Below are 18,071 nucleotides of genomic sequence, written 5' to 3'. Positions count from 1 at the left end.
AACTTAAAAAGTATTACATAGTTAAAAATTCAAGAATAATGTGTAACTAAAGATAATAAAAAAAAAAAATGTTTAAATTATTATTATTCTGCAAGTAATTGAGTGGGTTATGATAAAAAAATCACCCTGTATATAATAAAAATTTCATTTGTCGAAAAATGAATTCTCCATTTTATAAAAAAAAAATTAAATTATTTAATTAAATAAAATTAAAATTGCATTAAAAATATTATTAATTTAAATACTAAAAAATATTAAACTCAAAAAGCCACAAAAAATTAATGAAAAACCGCAGATACGTATTTCGGAAATAATGTTATCATTATCAGCACTAAAACCCATACTATGTGTTTTTTGTAGTTTTTTGAGTTTAATATTTTTTAGTTTTTAAATTAATAATATTTTTAATTTTTAGTTTTAATTTTATTTAATTAATTAATCACAAGAGATCAATTTTTATTATTTTTTTTTAAATAATTAATTTTTACTTTCATGTTATAACCTTTTTCTAATTTATATAAATTATTGTATAAATAAATAAATTCTTATACTTGATCAAATTTTCTAATTTAATGTTGAAATCTTATCAATCTAATGTTAAGATTAATTTTTTTTTACTTTAATTTATGTTTTGAAGTCGTAGGAATGTTATATTAAAATAATGTTAATTTTAAACACAGAAAATTTTTAAAATACTTGAATACAAACGTAAATTTGCCATATAAATAAGCTTCATGTTATCGACAAAACAAAGCAACTTGCAGTTGAGAAGAGTACAACTATCTCCATTTATAAAAAGAGTGAATAAAAGGAGAGACAGGTGTCCCAATTGAGGCACTCCCAACGAGGCCAAAAATAAGTCAGACTTAATACTATGTTCTTTAACCCATTAGAATCTATTAAAAAGATAGAAGCGAAACCAACCTAAAAGGAGTTCGCCAAAACCTGATTTTTTAAGTTTTTAATATAATTTTAATTTTAATTTATAATAAAATTTGAATTATAATCTTAATATTCCTGTTATTATATAATTAAATTATTATTTATAAATCATTTTTAATAAAGTAGTATTAATTAATAGTAAGGACTATTAGTTAATCAATTATTGAATAGAAATTACAAGTTTCAGATAAAAAAAAATATTGCTGATCCAGGAAACTTTTTCAAACGATTTTAATATTATGAAAAATATAATGATGTTATCTTATAATTGGAAAATTACAGTTTTATTGAAATTATAATATCCAGAATATAAAATAAGGAATTAATTAATAACAATGAAATACTTAAGCATATTGTAAATACGATTAAATTTTGATGTGAAATGAGATGTTGTAGGTGTTTCGGTTTCAGAGTAGACTGTATAATACGTTTACTTTTAGCTATTTACTTAATAAGAACGAGATAAAACTTAAAACTTTTAACTTAGTTTATAATACTTTATTTTGTATACACATGTTAGCGTGCGCATCATTCCGCCCCTTACGATGACAAGTTCATTGTTCGACTACTATTAATACAATATAAAAAACCGATACGCACCAGTTAAACGCGCTTATCTCATACAATAATAACACACAAAAGAAAATGGATCAAACAGTAGGACTTTTTTTAATGTGTTTTATGATACTTAGTATACTATGTATCATAAAACACATTTCGCATATATACAATTCGTAATAAATATATTACGAAGCAAATATGTGTATAAAAAATATGGTATATAGACATGATTTCTATTAATCCTAATTGACAATATCACATAATGATTACCAGCTCAGCAGTGTTGCGTAAACGAATATATTTTTATTAAAGTTATTTCAAATTACTCGAAATTTTAATATAATGGCAATAGATATATCATCACTATTTAATTTTATACAGTAAAATGGCGGGGAAATAGTTATAAAATAATATGTAACAATTTTAATTTATAATTGGTTAAATGTTCTTAAATAAATGAATAAATCATTTTGATTAATTTTTAGTAATTAAAAATTAATAATAAATGCACTTGTTTGACATTAAGTAAATTATTCTTAATATAGTAAAACTAGATAAATCAAAAACAATTACAAAAGTAATAAAGTAAAAGATTTTTACACTGTCCCTACGATGTAAAGTCATTTAGACCATCTTTAGAGTTTTTAGTTTTATATTTCTTTTATTATTTGTATCCATATTGTTTCATATCTAGAAAAGTTTAAAATAATTAATGTACAAAAAAAAACTATAAACAACAAAAAATAATTATTTATAATATTGTCTCTTTATATCTGCAAAAATAATTGAGATAAAAAATTTTACCATCAAAATATCTTCTACTGTTTAAAAACTTTTGCACCCAAATGTTTGGATCATGCACAAGAGTCCCACCAAAATTTTCTGGCAGTAAATTTTTATCTATACACTCATATAAAGAATCAAGATTACTTCCATGAAAGTGAACCTGTTTTTCATAAAACAAAAAATCGTTTACAAGATTTTAAATATATAAATAACATATAAGAGATTAATCCTACCCGACTACGTAACTTTTCTTTCAGGAATGGTTTTATTATTGAGTACAATGTAAATGCATGCACAGGCTCATTTACAAAATGAACCCCTTCGAATCTTATTGGAAATTTATCCTGAAATGAAACTACATAATTCAGTATCTGATTATTATATATAATTTTGAACTAATAATTAGTCAAATTACCTTAAATTTAATTATTAAAATATAATTTTAATAATATACACAGTTTTTAGTGACGTTTACAAGACATCGAGACCTAAGTTATAACGCTAATAACTTTTAATACAATTATCATTTTGTTAAAATATTGTTAAAAATAATTATTGCTTAAAAATTTTATATTTTTGAGACTATGTTTAAAGCATAATTTTTGTTATATATGATAAATAAAAAAAAATTTAACTAAAAATTGTTTTCCAAAATATTAAAGTAGCCATTTTTTAGCTCTTATCTTAAAAAAAATTTTGATTGGCCAATGATAATTTTAAGAGCACTCATTGAGTTTCAAGCATTTTAATAAATTGATTGAGTATGTAATAGGTTTGGGTATAGCTTGTGCTGATGTAAGTACACTATGCTCATATTCTAAACCACTTTGTATATTAAAATGCATGTAATCTAAGGAATATTTGACTAAAAATTAACATTAACTCATTAAGGTTTTTTATAAGAAAGTGCTATTTTTAATTTTTTTATATTCTTTCTAGTAATATATAATAAAAAATATGCTTGAATGTAGTTTAAGAAGGCAATAATTATATAAAAAAAAACCCAGCACAGGGGGTTCGCGGCATAGTGGTGACGTGGCATAGTTGGATCAAGTATAATGATATCTGACAGTGATTAAAATCACTATCAAAAATAAACGCTTCGATGCAAATCTTTAGATAGTGTTTAATTTTAAAAAAGTTGATGTTTTATTCCAAAAGCTACTTGATCTGCTGGTTCCTTATTAATATCTCGATTAAGATAAAGTATGTCAAATGAAAAAGGGTTTATTAAAAAATATTATTTCTCATAAAAAAATTGTATGGATCCATAAACTTTTCAATAAGTTATAGCATTATAAAGTTAAATATAATATAAATAATAAAATCGAGAATTTTCACACGAAAATAGCATTCGGTAGCCATTTTCGCCGTGAAGACAAGTCCAGAGGTCAAATTTTTTTTTTTCAAATTAAAGTATATTACATTAGCTTTAATTTAAGATATATATAAAAGTGTCAGACTTTCCGGAACATTTTCAAAAGTTATGTTGAAAAAGTAAATTTGTTGTGAAAAAGTTGTCATTTTAAATCCCCCTGTGGGCAAATAAAGGGTCAGATTTACAAAAAAAATATACCAAATGATAATTAAAGACATCAAGCATCTATATAAAAAAAAATAATATTCATATGTTCATTTTTGAAAAAGTAACGGCAGGTTTTAGTAAAAAAAATTGAAAAAATTTCGAAAATTAGCGATTTTTAAATTTGTAATTTTTTTGGAGGTTTCCCCCATTTACGGGGAACGAGGGAAATTTTTTCAATTTTGAAGGGTAATGTCTTCGACTAGATACGATTTGTGATCTTTTGACGTATCGTTGAAAGAAATCCGTTCGGTGAGAGCTGAGAAAAAGTGGTAACAGACACAAAAAAAAAACACATCATAGTAAAACCAATACCTTCTCAGCTTCGCATCGAAGCTAAAAAATCAACGAAATGATGATTAGATTAAAAATTAAAAGTATTGTCAGTTAGATTTATGAGATACTCAGTATAGATATTCTAACAGTGTTATCCTTAGGTAGTTCCCCTAGCCTTAGTATACATAATAATTACTTTCAGCTGTGTATACTTATACCTTAATAAAAGTGATGAAGAACAAAAAGACATTACGCAATTTTAATCGATTAAGAATACAGAATAATTTTTAAATATTGTAATTTACACCAGTTCTTGTTAATTATTAACGTATAATGTACTTACACATTTCAATTAAAAAAAAAAATTATTTTTTTTGATAATTTGATCAAATAAAACTTTATTTAAAATAAATGAAATATAACCTTATTTTTTTGTTGACCTTTTCCTTAATAAAGAATGATAATTTTGAAAATTAATGTTAGTTTTAATTTGTGGGAACTGCTATGGCAGCATAGTAGATCATTCAGTCGTCGCTTTAGCACTGATGTTTAACTGCGATGTTTGCAATTGTTTCCCGGATGAGTGACTTAAAGGGAACTTTATCAATAACAACTCTTTACCACCTTATTGCTTCCCTCAACCTTAATGAGGTTGGTCAGTTGTCTAATTGACAGGAGATGTAAAAATCCACACAAATCATTGCCGACCCCGAATAGTTGGAATAAGGGTTAAGGAAATGATAATAACTGATAGTGAATATTGGTAATCGCAATTTAAAAATAATATAGAAAAACGTATATAGTGAAAGTAACGTACTTGAAGAATATTTGCACCTCTTTTAGCGAAATACGGCGACAAGTACTTGTAATGGTTATAAAAATTAAACCCTTTACAATCGATAATTATCACCATCCCAGCCATCTGAGTTTCAGATTCTTCTGTCAATAGTTCAAACATCATATGATTTACCTTTGCAATATCTTCCAAACTAATATCACGTAATAACTTGCCTTTTAGAAAACAATTATAAAATATTTAAAAAAAATATGATTAGTATATACAAAATATATAAAATATTTTTAACAATGGTTTTCATAGAGCTAAAATTTAGTTCCAAAACAAATACGGTCCAACTTTTTATTGTACTTCATAAAATAGATGCTCTTATTAGTTTAAATATTTTATAATTTTAAAAATCGTATTTTTATTAAAATGTTCTAGTACATTTTTATCAAGACGTAAAATATGATATTTTATCAGAACAATAACCTAGTAGTAACATCAAAATGACCTAACAGTCATCAAATTATATTGTAAATATAAACAATTTGGTTCTTGGTAATGTCATTCCATATTTTAATTAACTATTTATTTAGTTTTTAATTTAGTCTTCAAAAGAAAATATAATAATTCTGTTTCATAATTTTGTTCAAACAAAACGTGAAAAAATTACCTCATTTCTAATTTTTTTTTCTTAGTTCTAGATCCCTTATTTTAATATTTTTTACTACATAATCGTCATAAACTGACATTAAAAAAAAAAGAATACATAAAAGAACTTACTTATTTGAATAATAAAAACTCTTCGTCCTTCATGATCTCTTTTGTGTAGTACAGTTGTAGCACCAGTCTCTAAATGCCGTCTTATGACAGATTTTTCCAAGGAAACATTAAATAATAACGACTCTTTTTTTTTTGCCTTATAATACCTTTGTATCTACAAAGAGTAGGAAAATGTATTTTTAACATATATAAATAAGTTATTTCTCGTATAAAAATTAAAAAATATAATTATTTCTTATAAATAATTCGTTAAAACATTTGTCTGGAGTATGCTTTCTTGTGGCAGTGAAACACGGACAATTGACAAAAAAGACAGAAGCAAACTAGAAGCATTAGAGATATGGATATAGAAAAAAATGAAAAAGACAAAATGGATAGTCAAGAAAAGAAATGAGCAAGTACTAGAAGAAGTGCGAGAAGAAAGACAGCTGATCAAGATGATTGAATCAAGAAAAATAAAGTTAATTGGACACATCATCCAGCACCATGAATTTATAATCAACATATTCGAAGGAAAAATAACTGGAAAGAAACCAAGAGGACGCCCGAGGAAACAATATTTTGAAAATATCCTGGAACTCATGTGCGTCTTTTGTTTCACTGAAAAATTTGGCGTCAAACAGAGAGGAATGGCTTCAACAATGCATTTCCTTTAATAGGTAATGATGATGAAAGAATTTAGATCATAATTAAAAAAAGATTTAAGCAAAAAACTATATTTCTCGTTTGTAAATAAGCAACAGAGCAATACAAATTATAATTTTTCTGTGATGTTATAATATTCTTAAATTTTACCAAATGAAATGATTCAGTCACGTTGAATTTTTTTGGTCTTAAAAATTTTAACAAAAACCCATCATCCAACCTTGAATTGAGATTAATTTCTCCTATAAAACTCACAAATAAAAATTAAAGTAATTTTATGAAATTTATTTAAGTTTTATTATACAATTTTTACTTTTCAAAAACTGCTATTTTATCAAAAAACTATTAAAATTAAAATGTATCCCAAAACAAAATGAAAACAGTCAATTATGGTAATTAAGAGTTAAGTTTAAAACGACTATAACATTTTTTAAAATGCTTAGATCAAAACGAAATTCTAACTGGCAATATATTTGACAATTACCTTCTTCAAATAAACATTTTCGAAATTTAAGTACAGATTTAACCATTGTAATATATCTTTTCAATTTTTTTTTTCTTTACAATATTTAAAAATATTTCAGAAAAAAGAATGTTAAAACTCAAATAATAAAAAATTTTATTAATTAAAAAATTATTTATTTAATAATTTTATATGATTCTTTTCTTAAGATTGTTAAAGAAAAGAATATTATGTAATTAAAAAAAAATTTTCAATTACTTTTTGTATAAGTAACCACCAGACACAAAAATTAAGTAATTATTATTATCGTGTTTTTTAATAAGAACATTACCTCTTACCTTTTATTAATTCTCGTAATTGTTGTATAGGTTTTTGTACATTTTCAGGTTCATTTATTTCTTTCTTAACTTTAAGTATCCACTCATTTTGCATTGTTTCCATTGTTCTATGATTATTTAGTTTATGCATAGGTATGTTAATATTATTATTTTTTGTATTTTATATACAATCAAATACTAGTAATACGTTAAACCAATATTTTGTTGTGCTGAAAAAAAAATGAATTATAATATTATAATAATAGTAAAAATTTCAATATAGCAACAATGAAAACCGGACGCTGATAAAATCAAGAAAATACTAAAATAGCAAAATAGCATTTCTATCATTAATGTAGCCAAATGCGTGAAGGCAACCATAAACAATCAACAATGTCAAACTGTTGAATATAATGTTTTATTAAATTTTTAATATTTTGGTAAAAAGCTATACTCACTCCAATAAATTTAACTAATTAGCTTTAATTTTTATGAGAAAATTTGCTTTCATCCAATATTTATTGCTATATTAAAATTATAAAAATGTACATTTTATTCAAGAATTATATATGGTTGTTGAGATTTAATATGTATTAAATTTATTTATTAAATGTTATTCTTATTATAACTTAAATTTTGTTGTATTTCAAGGTTATTAGATAAAGTTTTATTAATTATTATATTTTATCTAATAACCAATGTGGATTTATTAAGGTGTTTAAACTTCCTTTTTACCACGTTCAAATAATATGATCGAAACGATATACAAATTATATTGACCGCTACGAGCGCTGTCTAACTGAAAAAGGCTAAAAAATCTGCGAAGTCATATAAGATTTATATTTTATATTAAATTTTTTGTTCAATTATTCACGGAAAATTGTGTAAGCTCTAATAGATTAGCGAATAGATTGAATGTCTTAATTTTCACATTATTTTGTATATAGTGTTTAAAATGAACCTTATTTCCAATTATTTTGTAAAAGTAATATCAACTTATTAGTTATTCATATTATAAGTACCCATATAGTCAATTAATTTATGTATTAAGATTAATTTTTAATTAAATATTAAACATCAATTGTATTTCGAAGTATATTAATATTATCTTTTTTTTATAAATATATGAGTATCATACAAATTATTATTAAATAACAAATAATAAACAATATATTAATCTTTATTTTTAAGGTTTTTTTTTAATACAACTATTTTATTGTGCCTTTTACAAGCAAATATCATTTTTTTATTTAAATAAAAGTTGAACATTTATTAGTCAATTGATTCTAGTGATTTAAATAACCAACTTTTGAATAAATGCTATTTATTTTGACTTTATCCACTACTAAAAATGTATAATTAAATTCAAGGGAAGAAAAGTGGAAACTTCTAAATATATTTATAAGTTTAAACTGTAATAACTTGTATACAAGTTATTACATTTTATGTAAATATTTTAACTTAATCTCATAAATTACTACTCATTATCTAATATACGTTTTTTCACATTATGATTTTCTAGGACCTTTAAAATAGTTTCTATATATTAAACTTATCAGCTATTCTGATGGAAGTAGAAGATAACCTTTACTACTCATATTTATAAAATATTGAATCTTATATTATATCTTATATTAAGATTGTATTTGTTTTTAAATAAAATATTGTAATGTAATACTTACTATAGTGTAAGCACATAAGTGAGAGGTTTAAATCTTTTGGTAAATGGTCTATTAATAGTCCATTAATTTTCATATTAATTAATTAATATGAACATTTTATGAAATAGTAAGAAAAATGTGTTTCAGTTGCAATGTATAATTCTTTGAACTCCTTCTTAGGTATATATTATCCAACTACTTCGGTCATTTTAGTTTAAGTTTCCTATATTTTAAAAAATTTTATAAAGTATCCTACGACACACAGGGTCTCGCTAAATATAAATCTGTCCTTAAATAGGCCGTATAGGCATCAAAACATGTGACAATAGGGCAGGTATAACGATGCAACAGAATTTCGAAAAAATTTTAATGAAAAAGCCTGATAAATTCCTAATAGAATTATATTACTTGATAACTTAACAATCCATTTGGAAAATTTATGAATAAAAGTGCGCTGCAAACAATTTTGAGCAATATAATCGAAATTATAGACAAAAAAGTTTTCTTATATAGTAATTTAAAAAAAAAAATGTATAATAATTTTCGATGCAAATCATCCCCTTTACACGTATTACCATTCACCACGAGTGGTTGTTAAACAAAAGATACCCGTTTTATTGTACCATTTTATACATAGTGTTTCTGATATACTGCGCAAATACATCCGCGCGACGACACGTGATGTGTTGGTCGGCAGTTGGACTTAAGAATTGCAATAAAATATCTATTACAAAACATCGATTATTCTAGAAAAAAAATCAATGTTAATATTTGATATTTCGCATGATGCAATCATGTTAAAAAGGAATGTAGTTTGTATACTTAATTTGAAAAAACCACACCATAAAAATTTAATTTTGACATTGACAATGTATTAAATATCAATAGTTTATTTAAGAAGTTGGAAGCAGCCATTAACTGCTTATAATCCCATTTAATTTGTATTCTTGTAGAACAGTAATTATAATAAATGTATTATAACTAGTCCTATAATAAGGAACATATACAAATGACAACAAATAATAAAAATTCTTAATATTGTTTACAATTTTTACATGAGTTCTTTAAGGAGTTTTGAAACTGATTCTAAATCTGGTTACAAATTCTTTCTATCATACCTAGTTTTTGAGTTAATTACTAATAAGTAATTCAACGATAATTGCACAGTATATTTATCATTAGATAAAATAATTTTTTTATTTATTTTTCAACTTTTTTAGAATGATTTCATGATGTTTAATAAGAATTGGGCTAAATTTGAAGTTGTTCAATCAAGTTCAACAGATATTTTAGATCTTTAAAGATAAGTTTGAGTGTCATTTTTGGTAAAAAAGTTAAAGTTTCAAGTATATATATTTTTTTAATTTAACTTACAATTATTATACTTTGACCATCAATGAGATAATTTTATAAGGGTTTTAAAAACATCAACTTTGAGCATTTTGAATAAAAGCAGAAAAATCACTGTTTATAAAAACATACAGAAAAAGGTTGGAATTCCCAAGAAAAATCTTTTTTTTTTTATATTTTTCCAGTATTGTTTTATTTTGAAATAATTAAAATAATAATATAATATAATATAAATATACTACTGTTTTTAAATATATCCAGATGTCTAGAATGTATTATTTTTATCAGCTTTAGGGATTGATATTGCGGTACTTTGTTTTCATACAAAGAGGTTATTTCCTAAGCTCCAAATTGCATTATATATTTCAAATAGGTGTTGTTTACCATAAGGAGGAAGATTATAGTATGCTGTCAAGTCCTGGACTTTTAGTTTTGCTTTTTTTAAAGAGATTTTTCAAATTCACTTATAGTTAATTCCAAATTTAAATATAGTTGATATAGACCATATTTTTCAATAGTTGATATTTTGAGAAAAGAAATTTCTGTTTCTGAAATCTGCATTAAAGTCTTCTGTAATTTTAAAAATATTTGCCCAACTTGAAATTATTGTCGATCTGACAATTAGATTATTATCTATGAGTAAATGGATATTATTAGAGTTATTAATTTCTTTTGAAGAGAGGATTTTATTCCATGTGTATTTAGGATCTATTTGAGAATTAATATTTGTCAGGATATATGAAGAGTGAATGTGTCAAACGTTCTATGTGCCAAAAAAATATTTGTTCAGAAAACACAAAAAACATCACAAATTAAAAATTTTCTTATAATTTTGTATAAAAATATATGTTATGCTATATTTACACTATATTAATAGCCTCGTAAATTTCTATTATTTTATTTTGTCATTTCATATTAGTATAAATTAAACATTTGCTAATGACAGTTCCAAGTGCCAAGTATTATAATATTAAAGTTCCAAGTTTCAAATAATGTGATAATATTATCGTTCCAAGTACCAATATTTTATTATAGATAATAGAAAATCATTCTTTATTTTATTAAGACTTCATATATATTTTTATAAAATATGTAAAAAAATCAACACTTTTTTTGAGTATCACAAATTGAAAAATAAATGTACAAACTTAAATAAAAAATACTCTTAATCTAACATGACATTGTCAGTAAATCTCAAAACGTAAAATAAAATTTTTTCTTCATATAAAAATGTAACAAGAAAAGAAAACAGTAGCTTTCTTGAGTATCACAAATTGAAAAATAAATTAACAAACCTAATAATAATTTAAAAAAAAATTTAGATTAAACATAATTAGAACATAGCAACATCATAATAAATAGCAAAAAAAATTAATTCATGACGTTATATTTTTATAGAAGTTTCTGTGCTTATCAGGTAAAAAAGGAATCATGGCCAACAAATCTTTTTTCTTCTCTGACGACAATGTGGGTTTCGGTATAGGTATAAATGTCTGATTTTTAAGTTGGTCTATAGTAGCATTTCTTTTAAAAACGTTAAAATCTTTCCAAAGTTCTTCATCTGAAAATGTTTTTTTATAATAGATTTTTTTGGGAGTTAAAAATGAAACTTTAATCATCGAACATTGGAAACTTGGTTGTGTTAAAAAAATTGTTAGCAATGTCTTTAAATGAAAAAAAGTTGTTTTCATCCATCGGAATAACTCGAAATGGATTTATCAACTTCGCTGCTCTAACCATTTCTTGTAAATCAGAAGGAGTGAAATTTTGAAAAACTCTACGTCTCTTTTCGATAATAGCGAAATCACGATCACAAGCCAAGAGAGAGTGGCCACTTATCAAAAATTTTTGTATAATCTCATCAAATATCCCCATATTTATTAAATATAACATCAAAACTACTAACGTTTTATTTTTATTTTGGCCAGCACAGTTGTCTGACCATATAATTAGTTTTTTGCGATTTATCGTATTTTCGTTTTTGTTAATAACTTGAAAAAGACAAGAAGCGATTTCTGAGCTTCCACGAGAAGCAATACTTTCATCCCACATATACATAAAGGCTGTATTGCTGTCACCGAGATGTATTCCAAAGTTATAACAACTAAGTTGACGCTTTCCTGAATTGTATTATTGCTTTTCCTGGTCGCATACGATTTTCCACTAATTCTTTTTTTACCACTTCGTAAAATATGTATACTTTCAGTATCCATAATAACACAATTAAACAAATGAAAAAGAAAACTTAACGACTACAACAACACCAGTATTAGTTATTTTGAAATATAACGGACTATATTATAATATTGTAATCGTCAAACTATTATATTCGCCCAAGGCACTTAGAACGTACAAGTAACAAAGGGCATGTCTCACAGAACAAATACAATCTATGAACGCAATTTTGTACAATTTTGACACTTGAAACACATACAAGATTGTGACCTTTGGCTCATAGAACATAAATTAGAAATAAAACAATTTTTCAATTTTTTGGCACATAGAACGTTTGACACATTCACTCTTCATATATCATTGTAGTTGGGACGTTGTTCACAGGGTCAATTTTTTCTACTTTTATGACAATTAAGAAAGCAAAAATGTTCAAGTTAGGTTTTATGTGTCCATTTATAATTTTATAACAAATTTTTATATTGTTTGTTGTTGCCGCTAGTAATTTTGTTTAGTATTGAGATATGATAACTATTATACATGTGATATACCTTGTCATTCTATTTTTGTGATAAATATCTGTTGCACAATGCTTGATAAATTAATGGCTAATAAATTACCATTAACAGGATTTAGTCTGATCGGTTCACCATCACTAATAATGATTAAATTGACGTAATTAAAAAAATTAAAAATAAGTTTATCTGCCCTACTGCCCACAGTGAGGGATTTAAAATGTCAACTTTTTCACAAAAAATTTACTTTTACAACTTAACTTTTGAAAATGTTCCGGAAAGTATGACACTTTTATATATATCTTAAATTATAGCTAATGTAATGTACATTATTATGAAAAAAAAAATTTCGGACTTTATATTGTCTTCACAGTGAAAATGGCTACCAAATGCTATTTTTGTGTGAAAATTCTCGATTTTATTTTTTACATTTTAAATTTTATAATGCTATAACTTATTGAAAAGTGTATGGATCAATACAATTGTTTTATGAGAAATAATATTTATATCCCTTTTTTATTCGACATACTTTATCTTAATCAGGATATAAATAAGGAAATAGCAGATCATGTAGCTTTTGGAATAATCCACCAATTTTTTAAAATTAAACACTATCTAAAGATTTGCATCAAAGCTTTTTTTTTTTATAGTTATTTTAATCACTGTCAGATATCATATGACTTGATCCAACTATACCAAGTTACCACTGTACCACAGACCTCCTGTGCTGGGTTTTTTTATTTGTGTTTTAACAATTTTTTAAAGAGATTTTTTTTGTTCATCAATATTTAGAAAAATTAGCGATGAAAATTAAAAAGGCCATCAAAATATTATTTATCGCTATTAGGATTTATTAAAAAATCCAAATAACAAATAGGTATTTTACGTTTCGTAATAGGTTTCTTGCAAGCAAATGCAGCTAATGAAGAATAATTTTGTATAATAATATTTTAATTATTTTGTTTTCTTTAACAAAACCATTCAGTTAAATTGTAGCAATTTAATATATTTTTATTCATTATATTCAAATTTACGTTTTGATATAGAAGACTAAAATCTGTATTAAATTTATGTGAAAATATAATATAATAACCTGTATAAAAATTTTATATTTCACATTTTGTATTACTAAATATTAATTTGGTTTTAAAATCATACATAAATATAATATCATACAAATATTTTAGATGAATGTAAAATTATTATGTCAATTCAAAAATATCTTGTAAGACTATCTGACCAGTTATGTTCAGTATAAAATAATTTTGGCTAATATTATAACGGTCTAATATTTTATATTGTTTATTTTTACTGTTAAATTGTTAAGTTTATTTAATTTTATGCTATGAATAGTATAAATAAAAATAAAAAATGAACTCAATAGAAATACTAAATGACCTAGATGATCAAAAAGGACAGCCAAATGTAGGTATTAAATATTAAAAATATTTAGTTTGTGTAAAAATATTTACATGGTTTAAGGCGTGTAAGGACTCAGCAGCACAGTTGCATAAAGCAATCATGTTGAACCGCGAAACAGATGAAATGATCCCAAAAATGATGATTTTAGATTCAAAAGTAAAAATAGTTATATTTTTAAGCTTTATATATAATTAGAAAAAAATCATAACTTAATATTTAAAGTTGTAATCAATAAAATTTGTAAAAAAAATTTTTAATTTATAATTTTAATCAAAAATCACAATTAATATTCAAAGGGTCTTTTTCTAAAAAAATTAAAAACTATTTTAATTGTTTTTGATTACGATTAATTATGTATACTACACCATATTTTTTTGTTAAATAATGATTTTTTCATTAATATATATAATAAAATTGAATTTATTTTATAAATCATTGTAAATATGATGTTATTGTAAGAAAAAATTATTCCATAGGTTAGATTTTTGGGGTATCTTTCAAAAGAGGACCTATTATTAGTTTTTTTACTTATAATGTAGAATGGTCTAAATAAAATTTTGTCAGAACGATAACCAATATTGTATTATTACTTTTAGAGTAGTTATAATTTTTAGCTATAGGCAAGCGGCGTGCAAAACGTATATTTAATAAATCATATTGTATACAGATAAAACCAAGTTTATCACAATGTCAATCAGTATCTTCCTCGGACATACTATCATCAAGTACTTGTGAAGAAGAAATTAAAACGTAACTTAGTAATATTTCTTACATGACAAACAACAGTAGCACTATACTTTAAATTACATATTTTATAGAGAATGTGAACCTGTACAAAATGTAAAGTCAGTCCAATGTCAAAAATCGCATGACAGCATGATTTTAAAATTGAAAAACGACGTTTGTGAATTAAGTGAGCAGTTAAAAAAAATTATTCATGAAAATCATTGTTTACACCTTCAACTTAATAAAACTGTATTTAATTTGAACTACGTGTTATTCTTACATAATTAAAGATCAATTTTGAATTATTTTTAGATTGACAGAAATATGTTGCTGAAAGAGGCTTTGAAGCGACCGGTAAAATAATATTTTTTTAATATTTTTAATAAAAAATTAGTGGATATAAAAACAAATTCTTAAGATTATTGGTTTATCCATTGAAAATGAAGCTATTTTTAGATGATGATAATAAACTTACTATCATATAAAGGCTAATTGATTTTTAGATGACAATTTTTTTAGCTTCAGTGGAAAGCTGAGAAGATATAGTTTTACATTTTTCATGAGTTTATTTTTTTATTGTCATCACTTTTTTCTCAGCTTCCACTGAACTGATTTTGATCAATAATACATCTAAAGATCAAATATTCTATCTAAGTAAAGAAACAACTTACTTTGCTCTCCGTAAATAGGATAATCCCCAACAAAATAATAGTTTAAAAAATTTTGCAAAATTTCGTTATTTTACATAAGCCTACTAAAAATTTTTTTTAAATGAATAAATCTAAGTAAAAACTTGTTGATAGCTCATTAGATATGTTCCTTTATAAATATATATTTTTTTTTGGTGAACCCATCCTTTTACGTACCCACAATATTTCAAAATAAGAGCTTTTCAACTTAAATATTGAAAATGTCTTGGAAATTTTACGTTTTTTAGTTATATATTAAATTAAAGTATATGTTATTTTCTATATGATAAATAACCTCGATACCCTATTTTTATTTTAAATGATTAAAAAACTTACTATCTTGGTGTTATTGTTCACAATTTTGATCTCCAATAACTTTTTGGTAATAGTATGAAGCAATACATTTTTTTTGTGCTTTATTTACAGAGTGATTAATTTATTATAAACCACTTAATTAATCAAACACTAAAAATTATACTAAAGATTTTTTTTTTAATTTAAAGTAATGTTTTTTTCAATTTATCAATCATGAAGTATTTTTATGTTTATTTTATTAATGATAAAAATTTTTCATATGACAATGTGCACGATTATTAATTCGTTTATTTAATAGATAAAGATTTGATTTATAAAATTACTGGTCGATAACAACTTTTGGACTAGTATTTCGAAAGTAATTGAAATTTTTATAACTAAGCAGGAGATAGAGAGTAGGCAAGAATTTATCAGTGATAAAAAAAAACAACAACTGCAGCTTAAAATTTAAATCATACTTCATTTTCCTTTTCCTTGCCTTAATCCGAACCCTTATCCTAAACTTCCACTTAATATGATCTTCCACATCATCTACGCTCACATCAGCCGTAATCGAAACTCATTCTATTACCTCTTCTTTCTTCAATATTCATTTCTATAACTATAACATTTCTATAATTATTGGTATCTATACAATGAGTCATCGGTATAGAAATATAGAAGTGGAAATATTTTTTAGCACTTCCCGTTATTACAAATAGCTTCTCTAAAAAAAAAATATTTAAATGTTGTTTATTTTATATACAAATATTTATATTTATAAATATTTTTAAAGAGGATTTTTGAAAATGTAATGGTCATTAACCATATAGATAATAAGGTTTCCCCTTACCGAAAATTATGTTCTATCCAATAATAGCTCATGAAAAAATAGCAATTTTAAATAGCACTATACTAATATCAACTAACGTATAGTGATATTAATTACTATCAAGTTTCAATCTATAATATGGTCCCCCTATGCCAAAACTCCACTGTGTAGTATCTCGACTGTACTGAGCTTTTATTATTTAACTTAAAATGTAGGCTTACCATAGTTAATTGGGTGAAGCTTAGCTCTTTAAGCCTCTTGGGTACGTTATTAAATTAAAAATTATTTTTGAAAAACTGAACTCTCCTATTATTTAAAAATAATTATAATGAATTTTAGGCACCTTTCAAAAAGACTGCTAAAGGATTTCGATTTCCTGGCAAAATAGAAATGGTATACAATTTTTCAGAATTTTATACACTAAATTTAAAACTGAAAGGCTAATCATTATTCCGCAGGAAGAAAAACTAAAAAATATGAAAGAAGAAATATTACATCTTAACAATCAAATTAAAGAAATTAAAAATAATCAACAAAAAATTAAATTGGCTAAAGAGTTTTTTGACCAATATAGTGCATTAGCATCTAAATGCGAGGTAAATTAAGATATATGGCAATATATATATAAATATATATTTAACAACAATATGATTATGTTTTTAGTATTAATAAAAACAATGATATATGTATGATCATTATACAAAATAATTTTTTTGCTCCAAATACTGTAAATTTTATTTACTTATTGAATATAAGTGTAATTAAAAATATTTACATTTTTATTTTATTGTTAAAATTATATTATATATAGTATTTTTTTTATTCTAAATAATTAACTACTCAATATTAACCACTTGATTATTTAAATTGTTCATTAGTTAAACATGTTTTTCAATTTAAATTTGTGTTATAAAATGAAAAAATTAATAAAATTCTAATTTTTAATTTAACTGGTAGTTTTAATCACAAAAGATAATATTTTAACTTTGAAACTGATTTTTTGTGTATTTTACAACACTATATGTAATAAGAAATCATTAATGTGTATTACGAAATTAAATAATTTAAAACCGTCTTTTCATGTAAATTACATATTTGATAATATTTTTTTGCCATCAACCAAAAAACATTATGAATTTTGTATAAAATCTCAATAACAGGAGTTTGAGGATAACAAGTTAACGACACTCAAAAAACAAAAATATATGATACAAAAATTAGGTACTGTTAAAATTTCTTTAAAAATATAATGATTGTGCGTCAAACAATTTAAA

The 18,071-nt window shown here is 23.9% G+C and overlaps 2 protein-coding genes across 3 annotated transcripts in view; one reads left to right on the top strand and one right to left on the bottom strand.

Annotated features, from left to right (window-relative positions):
* LOC126899641 (girdin-like) overlaps positions 1-18,071 on the top strand; it is a 38,016-nt gene that overhangs the window by 11,930 nt on the left and 8,015 nt on the right. Inside the window, exons 2-6 of the mRNA XM_050674687.1 lie at positions 14,924-15,006; positions 15,075-15,231; positions 15,295-15,336; positions 17,137-17,190; positions 17,256-17,393. Of these exons, the coding sequence (XP_050530644.1) occupies positions 15,133-15,231; positions 15,295-15,336; positions 17,137-17,190; positions 17,256-17,393 (333 nt within the window). The 5' untranslated portion in view covers positions 14,924-15,006; positions 15,075-15,132. The remainder of the gene's footprint in view (positions 1-14,923; positions 15,007-15,074; positions 15,232-15,294; positions 15,337-17,136; positions 17,191-17,255; positions 17,394-18,071) is intronic.
* On the bottom strand, positions 1,266-16,129 carry LOC126899646 (clavesin-1-like). Of its 2 annotated transcripts, none has more exons than XM_050674698.1 (8): positions 16,008-16,129; positions 7,158-7,366; positions 6,507-6,598; positions 5,712-5,865; positions 4,965-5,158; positions 2,523-2,633; positions 2,308-2,449; positions 1,266-2,193 (listed from the first exon to the last, which is right to left on the bottom strand). In XM_050674698.1, the coding sequence occupies exons 2-8, from the start codon at positions 7,285-7,287 to the stop codon at positions 2,168-2,170; spliced, it is 849 nt and encodes a 282-aa protein (XP_050530655.1). In that variant the 5' UTR covers positions 7,288-7,366; positions 16,008-16,129; the 3' UTR covers positions 1,266-2,167. The 2 variants fall into 2 exon arrangements, with proteins under 2 accessions (XP_050530655.1, XP_050530654.1); XM_050674697.1 differs by lacking the exon at positions 16,008-16,129 and adding an exon at positions 7,595-7,727.

Source organism: Daktulosphaira vitifoliae, unplaced genomic scaffold (genome assembly GCF_025091365.1).
Source record: "Daktulosphaira vitifoliae isolate Bord-2020 unplaced genomic scaffold, ASM2509136v1 Scaffold_2, whole genome shotgun sequence".
NCBI lineage: Eukaryota > Metazoa > Arthropoda > Insecta > Hemiptera > Phylloxeridae > Daktulosphaira > Daktulosphaira vitifoliae.
The sequence above is the reverse complement of the archived record's forward strand: the minus strand, read 5'-3'. Positions and strand labels throughout refer to the sequence as shown.

Bases quoted from the DNA above. Each gene is read 5' to 3' on its own strand.
- LOC126899646 (XM_050674698.1), bottom strand. From the start codon at position 7,287: ATGCATAAACTAAATAATCATAGAACAATGGAAACAATGCAAAATGAG. The intron at 2,450-2,522 runs GTAGGATTAATC...TATGAAAAACAG, and splicing joins AAGAAAAGTTACGTAGTCGG to GTTCACTTTCATGGAAGTAA. The intron at 2,194-2,307 runs GTAAAATTTTTT...AAACTTTTCTAG, and splicing joins CAGTAGAAGATATTTTGATG to ATATGAAACAATATGGATAC.